General features: G+C 51.7%; 1 protein-coding gene across 1 annotated transcript in view; it reads left to right on the forward strand.

The window, feature by feature from the left end:
* The window catches only part of TREH (trehalase), a 16,288-nt gene that overhangs the window by 914 nt on the left and 5,828 nt on the right, over positions 1–9,546 (forward strand). The window contains exons 2-4 of the mRNA XM_015560661.1: positions 8,248–8,348; positions 8,467–8,611; positions 8,687–8,774. Of these exons, the coding sequence (XP_015416147.1) occupies positions 8,248–8,348; positions 8,467–8,611; positions 8,687–8,774 (334 nt within the window). The remainder of the gene's footprint in view (positions 1–8,247; positions 8,349–8,466; positions 8,612–8,686; positions 8,775–9,546) is intronic.

Raw genomic sequence — 9,546 nt, forward strand, 5'->3', positions numbered from 1 at the left:
TCAGGCAGGAGGGGTGTCTGAGGAGCGATGCAGAGAAGAATCGTGCAGGAGCCACGCTGGTTCTGGGAGAAGACAGTCCAGGCCTGGAGATGCAGCTCACGCTGAGGCCACTGCAGGGCGCGCGAAGAGGCCTGTATGGCTGGGCACACGTGGGAATCGCGGGAGGTGATGGGGGCTCCCGGGGAGAGGCCAGGGCTGGGGCCTCCGTGGTAGGACCAGAAAGGCGAGCAGTGGTCCAGTATGGGGCCTACTTGGAAGGTTGAGCTGATCGGACGTGCTGGTGATTGATTGTGGCTCAGTGGTTGAGTGTGGGGGTCACGGTTTGATTCCCAGTCAGGGCACATGCCCGGGGTGTGGGCTTGATCCCCGTGTGGGGCCTGCAGGAGGCAGTCAATTAATGATTGTCTCTCATCATTGATGTTTCTCTCTCTCCCTCCCTCTCCCTTCCTCTTGGAAATCAATACAAATATATAGAGATAGATATTTTTTAATACAAATATATGTTTTAAAATATATTGATGAGAGGGTGCAGGCCCTCAGGTTTGCCCCTGCTGGGCACACAGCCTCCTGCATGTGAGGGGCAGATGGTCAGCGCGTGAGGAGCGCCTTGGACTCCGTGACGCAAGACCCCGTGCCCTGTGGTGACAAGGCTACCCTGCAAGGGGCAACAGTCCGATGGAGAGGCTGCGGGAAGAAGAGTTGGTGAGGTTAAGGTGGAAGTGCAGATGGAAGCTGGAGTGTTTAAGCAGGCTATGTCGCCCTCGCTGGTGTGGCTCAGTGGAGAGAGTGTCGGCCTGTGGACTGAAGGGTCCCAGGTTTGATTCCGGTCAAGGGCACATGCCTGGGTTGCGGGCTTGATCCCCAATGGAGGGCGTGCAGGAGACAGTCGCTCACCATTGATGTTTCTATCTCTCTCTCCCTCTCCCTTCCTCTCTGAAATCAACAAAAATATATTTTAAAAAATTAAAAAGTAAAACAAGTGCCATAAAGTAAAAGGCTGACGGATCTGCCGTCAGGCAATGTTAACTGGACACCACGGTGATAACCGAATGCTGCCAGAGTCCACACGCACAGCCTCTGGGCGCACAGGCTGGCACCGGGCAGACACCTGGGCACCTCCCGGCCAGGCTGCTGAGACTTTGGACTAGAGAATGGCTACTGGAGAGGCCGTGGCTAGCCTGCTATCAGACAATGGAAGCCACTCCTGAGACTGAAAGACGTGAGGTCACCTTGAAACCTGAAATGCCCATAATACCTCGGGGCGACCTGCTCCAGAGGGAGGGGCAGGAAGAGGCCGTAATGAGATGCATGGTCGTGAGGGATGAGCTCCTAGGGGGTGGGAGCATCGCGGTCCCTTCAGCAGCAGGTGCTCTTCCCCGGCCTGACTGTGGAGCCACCAGGAGCTGCGGATCCCACTGCCCTTCACTTGAATAGTGTGCCCTCTCCCAGCTCTCAGCAGGCTGGCAGAGCCGCTGGCTGTGGACAGCAGTGGCCAGGGCGGCCGGGAGCCGCTGGCTGTGGACGGCAGTGGCCAGGGGAGCAGCGAGTTCACTGCTTGCGAGGCTGCCACGCTGATTAAAGATGATAAAACCCAATCTGCTTAGGGCGCTGAATGACATCCTGGTGGCCACTGTGTTGGGTTTGACTGACCTTAGTCAGTGGCTATGACCTGGCCACAGGGTCTGGCAGAAGGCCAATGGAAACTTGGTCTATAAAAGCAACGCCCCATGGCACAGTCCCATGGAACCGTCATGGGGACCTGAGGGCTGCACTAAAGCAGAGACATGGATGCCCATCAAAAGAGCCCCTTCCTTCATCAGCAGGTACCTGCGCCAGCCAGTCGGTATCTGTGTCCTCGTGTGAGGTGGCCACTTGGGTTCCTAAACCAATGGACACTGGGAGGCTGCAGCAGTGCAGAGATGGCTGAATCTAGAAGATTCCAAGTGCACTCGCTGAAGCACCAAATGCTAACAAGAATGGTCTGTCTGCCAACAAGAGGGCCGCCTGCAGACGCTGTGGGCAGACTCCTGGGGGAAGGACATGCGTACAGCCGGCAACGGACTGAGGTGGGAGACTCAGAAGCCACAACCGGGGCCCGACAGGAACACCTCCTACGGACTGGCCTCAAATGCCCAATGGTAGATACAAATGCTCAAAATATTCTATACGGACCAGAACAAAAGATAGTGCGATTTGGACCCCAGAGTTACATTTCTTCAGACCAAGGAACACACTTTTATTCTCAGCACAATGATTTGATAGACATTTGGAATGAGCAACTATGCCAGGAGCCGGTCCATCCTTGCTGTTTCAAGGGACCTGGCATATATGGCATACTGTTCTTAATATGTTTGCTCACCTTCTTGGCACTATGTGTTTTAACCAAGGTCACCTCTCCGAGAAAGGTTGTTTCCCCAGGTAGAGATTTTCCCCTGAAGTTAGGGAGGGAATAAAACCCCTTCACTAAGTGCCAGGCAGGTAGTTAATCTCTTTAACTACGAACAATCATGCTTAAGCTACATAATCTTTACTCCCTGGAATGGAGATAAGAACCTCCCTAGACAGAACCTGGCTACAGAACTTGGTTGGATAACCTAGACGGAACCTGGCTGAAGAACCTGGCTACAGAACCTGGCTGGAGAACCTAGTGAGAGAACCGAACCAGAACTTGGCTGGAGATCCTAACCAGAACTTGGCTGGAGATCCTGGCTAGGCTGCTGATCAACTGAACGCTGTCTCCGTGTCATTCCTTCTTCGCCGACTCCGTCCACACCTATAGGGAACCCCTGGACCTGCTGGGGTTGGACCCCAGCACAACTAAAACAAAGGTTGTCTAAAGCAGGGAGAATGTAGGTCTCAAGGACTGGCTCACACCTTCACAAGTGAGTCACACCCAGCCCGTGGTCACGGGAGGGCCCTAACTAAATAGATCCCTCTGCTTGGTTAACCGAGGGAACTTGGGACACAGAGTGGAGAGGGTGTGGGCATAACTCCACCATCCTTCCCGTGGGGGAAAGAGGATGGTATAACTGCGCTCTTTTCTTTCTTCCCACATCCCTTCCACTTCACTTTTCCTCCCTGATTACTTTTCCTACTGAGTGTGGCACTCCGGTAACGTGCCACACTCCTGATTCCTTTCCATGCAACACGGTAAACACTAGCCAACGTTGTTGGTTAAATTATTTTTCAATTACAGTTGACATACAATATTATATTCGTTTGAGGTGTACAAGCCAGTGATGAGACATTACATAGCTTAGTAAGTGATCACCCAATAAATCTATTACCCATCTGACACCACACATAGCTTTTAGAACATTATTGACTATATTCCCTATGTTGTACTTTAACATCCCCGTGACTATTCTGTAACTACAAATTTGTACTTCTTAATCTCTCCACCTTTTTCACCCATTCACCCTCCAACCCCCCTCCCATCTGGCAGCTGTCAAAATGTTCTCTGTATCTATGAGTCTGTTTCTGTTCTGCTTGTCCATTTATTTTGCTTTTCAATCTATTTTTTTGAGTGTATCGCTACCACAGCTTTTTTTTTTGTTTCCATTTTCATGAAATCTCTTTCCATCCCTTTACTTTCAATGTGTGTGTGCCTTTCCATCTGACGTGGGTCCCTTGTAGACAGCACATGTAGGGTCATATTTTACTATCCATTCAGCTACCCTACGTCTTTTCACTGGAGCATTTAATCCATTTGCATTTAAAGTAATTATTGATAGATATTTATTTATTGCCATTTTATTATTCATGTTTTTTATCTTCCTTCTTCTTTTTAATGAAGACCCTTTAACATTTTTTGTAATACTGGTTCAGTGGTGATGAACTCCTTTAGCCTGTGCTGGTCTGGGAAGTTATTTATCTGTCTTTCATCTCTAAATGATAGCTTTGCTGGGTAGAGTAATCTTGGTTTTACTGGGTAGAAAGTCTTATTCTTCATCACTGAATATTTCTTGCCAATTCCTTCTGGCCTGCAAAGTTTCTGTTGAGAAATCAGCTGACAGTTTATAAAAAATATATTTATTTGCATTTCAGAGAGGAAGGGAGAGGGCGAGAGAGATAGAAACATCAATGATGAGAAAGAATCACTGACCGGCTGCCTCCTGCACGCCCTACATCAGGGATAGAGCCTGAAACCCGGGCATATGCCCTGACTGGAAATCAAATGTGATCTCCTGGTTCATAGGTTGCTGATCAACCATTGAGCCACACCAGCTGGGCTTAGCTAACAGTTTTATGGGAGCTCCCCTTTAGGTAACTAACTGCTTTTCTCTTGCTGCTTTTATGATTCTCTCTTTAATTTTTTAAAGATTCTCTCTTTGTTTTTAACTTTAATTATGATGCGTGTTGGTGTGGGCCTCTTTGGGTTTATCTTGTTTGAGATTCTCTGCACTTCCTGGACTTGTGTGTCAATTTACTTCACCAGGCTATGGAACCTTTCTGTCATTATTTCTGTCATTATTTCTGTCATTATTTCAAGATCTTGCTCTCTCGCTTCTCCTCTGGCCCCCCACGATGTGAATGTTAGTATGCTTGAAGTTGTCCCAGAGGCTCCTTACACTCTCTTCATTTTCTAATTCTTTTTTTCTTTTTGCTCTTGTAATTGAGTGTTTTCTTGCTTCCTCATATTCCAAATCGGTGATTTGATTCTCAGCATCCTCTACTGTTGAATCTCTGTAAATTATTTATTTCAGTCAGTGTGTGCTTAATTTCTGACCGAGCCTTTTTCATATCTTTGATGTCTCGCTAATTTCCTTGAAATTCTCACTAATTTCCTTGAAATTCTCACTAAGCCCCTGATGCTCTCATTAAGATCCTTGAGCATCTTTAATAACCATTGTTTTGAACTCTGTATCTAGTAGTTTGTTTGCTTCCATTTCATTTAGGGTTTTTTTCTGGAGATTTCTTCTTTTTTTCATTTGTGACATGTTTCTTTGTCTCCACATTTTAACTGCTTCTTTGTGTTTGTTTCTATGTATTAAGTAGAGCTGCTATGTGTCCTGGAATTTGTAGAGTGGCCTTGTGTAATAGGTGTCTTGTAGGACCCAGTGGCTCAGCCTCCCCTGTCACCTAAGCTGGGCACTCTAGTTGCACCCTGTGTGGGCTGTGTACACTGTTTTGCTGAGGTCGAGCCTTGATTGCTGTTGGTGTCACTGGGAGGAACTGACCCCCAGGCCAATTAGCTGTAAGGACCAGCTTTGACTACAGTGGAAGAGCTGCTGTGCGGGAGACACCCTTCGGGGGGCTGCCTCCCTGCTTCAGTGGGGATTTGCTGTTCACTGAGTCTGCCCCTGGAGCGTGTCACTTATGGATGTGTGAAGTTGTGATCTTGTGTGATCTGAAGTTGTCCACTGTGCACGGGCTCAGGGCCCCCACTGGAGGTGTGAGGTCATCCACTGGCTCTGGGGACACCTGTCAGAAGCTACAGAGCGATCTGCAGATGGCTGCTACTTGTGTTGGGCTTGGAAGTGCCCAGGCGAGGCCAAGCTGTGAAGGAAGGCAGGCTGCTACTAGTGCTGGGTCCCCGGGCGCCTTCTATTGAGAGGAATGGGGCATGCTAATGTCAGCTGCTGCTTGTTTGAGAGATTTTAGGAAAGTCTAAAGCCTGAGCCAGGACAGGCCATTTCTATGGAAAAGCCACTGCAAACAGCTTGGGTGGGGCTGAAAATTGAGTGGAGTCAGGGAAATCAGCAGGATGGATCAAACATTGTGAGCCAGGCTGGTGGAAACTCAGATATGGCTACTAGTCAGCTCTATGACAGGAGAGGTCTCAGTGTAAGAACAATGATCCCTGCAAGCACCCCCATCTGGGAGAAAGCTGTCCCTGAGTTCTTGCTCTGATGCCAGACAATCCAGTTCTTCCCCATATGTCCCTGGATCCCCTCCCCCTCCCCAAGCCACTGCCCTAGTGCTGGAGCTAAGAGGGAGAGAGCACGAGTCCAATTAAGTCCGTGCACGGGCCCTTTAAGAAGAACAGTCTGGGTCTCCAGTAGCCTCCGTGTCACTCAGCCACAATCCCTGCTGGTTTTTACAGCCCAAAGGTACAGGGACTTCTCTTCCCAGCTTTGGAAACCTGTGCTGAGGGGTCTGGTGTGGGGCTAGGATTCCTTGCACCTCATGGGAGACCTTACAGTCTACATATCCCTCCCGACTAAAAAGCTGCCACAGATGGGGGTTGGACCAGCCCATTCTGCACCTCCACCTCTCCTGTTAGTCTCAACATGCTTTCTTCTTTACTTCTCTAGTTATGCGACTTCCATCCAGCCCAATTTCAGGCAGTTCTGAATGATGGTTGTTTTGTATTTTGATGTGGTTGTGGGAGGCAGCAAGTACCAGTGTTTACCTATCTTGGTTCTGACTCCTGACTGGTTCTTCTTTGTTTTCTAGTTCCATTTTTATGTTTCCTATTTCTTTGTTGAAGCTCTCACTAAGTTCCTCTACTCTTACCCTACATTCATTGAACATTTTTTAAACCAGTGTTTTGAACTCTGCATCTGGTAGATTGTCTCCATTTTGTTTTGTTCTTTTTCTGGAGATTTCTTCTGTTCTTTCGTTTGGGACATGCTTCTTTACCTCCTCATTTTGGCTGCCTCCCTATGTTGATTCCTATGGGTTAGGTGGAGCTGCTACGTCTCCTGGGCTTGGTAGAGTTTGCTTGGTAGTTGGTGTCCTATAGAGTCCAGTGGAGCAATCTCCCTGTTCACCCCAGCTGGGCCTTTCAGCTGGGACCCCATGTTAGCTGTGTACACCCTCCTGTTGTAGTTGAGCCTTGACTGCCATTGGCATGTCAATGGGAGGAATTTACCGTCAGCTGTGCAGGGCCCACACCACTGAGCAGGATTTACTTCAGTGCTCTGGTGCCTGCTGAGTCTGCCTCTCGAGTGTGTCCCTTGTGGAGGTTGGGTAGTGTTTTGACATGGTCTGAAGCTATCCCAGTGCAGTGGCTCTGGGGCCTCCCGGAAGGTGCAAGCCAAGAAAGGTCAGCCACTATCTGTGTCCCAGGGCCACCTGGCATGAGCTATAAAGAAACCTGCAGATGGCTGCTACTTGTGTTGGGCTTGGAGGTGCCCGAGAGAGGCCAAGCTGCCAACCAAAGTCGGCTGCTGCTAGTGCCGGGCCTGGGGCCACTTAGTGAGAGGGATGGGGCATGCTTAGGCTAGATGCTGCTTGTTTGAGAGGTTTTAGGAAGCGCAAAGCATGAGCCAAGACAGGCTATTTGTATGGAAGAGTCACTAGAAACGGCTTGGATTGGGCCCAAAAGTTAGGTGGGCAGGGACTCAGAGAATCCCAGGGTGTGGCTGACAGTGTGAGCCAGGATGATGGAGGCTCAGATGTGATGCCCGCCTGCCAGCTTTGGGAGGGCTCAGAGAAGAAACACTGGCCTCTGCCAGCACTTCTGTCTGCGAGAAAACTGCCCTTCCAGCTCCCACCCTAATGCCAGACAACTCAGTTCCTCCCCATATGTCTCTGGTGCCCCAATGCTGGGACCCAGAGCAAGTCAGCCCATGTTCTGGCCCTTTAAAAGGAGGACCTGGGACTCCAGCAGCCCTTCGTCTCACTCAGCCACCCCCTGAGCTGGTTTCACAGCCCGAAGTCATGGGGACTTCTCTTCCTGACAACGGGACCCTGGGCTGTGGGTCCTGCTGTGGAGCTGGAACTCCTAGCGCCTCGGGGGGATCGTCCCAGTTCCCATAGCCCTCTTTATCTTTATTGGTTTAACTATGTTTTTATTGATTTCAGAGAGGAGGGGAGAGGGAGAGAGAGGTAGAAACAGCAATGATAGCCCTGGCCAGTTTGGCTCAGTGGATAGAGCATCGGCCTGCGGACTGGAAGGTCCCAGATTCAATTCCAGTCAAGGGCACATTCCTGGGTTGCAGGCTCAGTCCCCAGTGGGGACGTGCAGGAGGCAGCCAATCAATGATTCTCTCTCATCATTGATGTTTCTATCTCTCTCTCCCTCTCCCTTCCTCTCTGAAATCAATAAAAATATTTTTTTTAAAGTGCTAATCTTTCATCCACCAAGTGCTCTACTGTTCCAAATCAACAACCACTGTGGGCTCAGGAAAAGGTTTGGGTCCTTCACTGCACAAAGGCCCTCCTACTTCTCTTAGCCTGTATGTCACCAGCACCCGCAAAGCCCTCCCACACCTGTGCTCAGGTGCACACAGCCCGTGTCCGTGGGGGACTGTGCCCAGAGCTATCTGGCCTGACCCGCCCCTCCCTGACTCTCTGCAGCCAGATTTACTGCCACGGGGAGCTCCTGCACCAAGTGCAGATGGCCAAGCTCTACCAGGACGACAAGCAGTTCGTGGACATGCCGCTGTCCTCCGCTCCAGGTAAGGCGCCCGGGACCCCACCTGCTCCTGAATTTCCCACCAAAGACAGCAGGGGCCAGACCTTCCATCAGGGAGGGGGTCACGGGTCTCACGAATACCCCCTGTGTCTCCGCCCCAGACCAAGTCCTGCAGCACTTCCGCACGCTGGCCAGCGCCCACAACCACAGTGTCCCCAGGCCGCAGCTGCAGGCCTTCCTCCAGGAGCACTTCCAGGCCGCAGGGCAGGAGCTGCAGACCTGGGTCCCTGAGGACTGGAAAGACAGGTACGAACCGGAGGAGGAACAGGAGGGCCCTCCAGCGGGGCTGCCCCTGACCCCTGCCGGCCCCTGTCTTTCCAGCCCCCGGTTCCTAGAGAAGATCACGGACTCCAAGCTGCGCTCCTGGGCCAGGCAGCTGCACCAGCTCTGGAAGAAGCTGGGAAAGAAGGTATCAGGGCCCAGAGCCCAGGGGATGGTGCTGAGAGGGGCGCCCAGCTGGGAGGCCGCCCGCCCTAGAGCCCAGATCCGATGCAGTCCCCGAGAACACAGCCTCCAGGCCCGGGTCCCAGAACAGCGGCGTTCTAGAGCGATTAGAATTGTATAAAGAATCTCTGAGACGGGTCAGGGGGACATGTCCTTCTAACCCCTGACCTCTCCCTGAAGTCCCCCGCCGCCCCCAGGCACACCCAACCTGCCCCGCCCTCCCAGGCTGCCCAGTCCTGCCTCTAACCCACGGGGTGGCTATTCCCTCTCCTGCCGGACTCTTCCGGAGGCCCTCAGGCCACGCCCTGCGCAGGAATGACCGTAGTTGCTGCCCTGCGATTGGCACAGCCTGTTGGCACTTTCTCTCCTTTGTCTGAGGCTCAGCGAGGGCAGTGATTGGCCCAAAATGCACAGCCCCAGCACCAGGCCCTGGCACCCACCAGCAGAGGGGGGGGGGCTCTGCGCTCCTTCGTTGGCATGTGCTGCTCCCTCAGCCGGCACCCACGAGAGCTGAGCCTCAAGCACTGCTCCCCTCGAAACCCCATCCCCTAAAACTACGCTCACATGCAGAACTAGCAGGGAAGAAGCAGCGCCAATGCCTGACAGACACCAGCAGGCCCCACCGGGTCCCACTTGCTCCTTGGCCACGCCCATGCACACCCACCCACTGGGGAGAGGTCATGGCCAGAGAATGGGGGGCCCTGAGTCTCTGGGCCTGGCTTGGTGGTGGGAGCAGA

Source organism: Myotis davidii, unplaced genomic scaffold (genome assembly GCF_000327345.1).
Source record: "Myotis davidii unplaced genomic scaffold, ASM32734v1 scaffold355, whole genome shotgun sequence".
Taxonomy (NCBI): Eukaryota; Metazoa; Chordata; class Mammalia; order Chiroptera; family Vespertilionidae; genus Myotis; species Myotis davidii.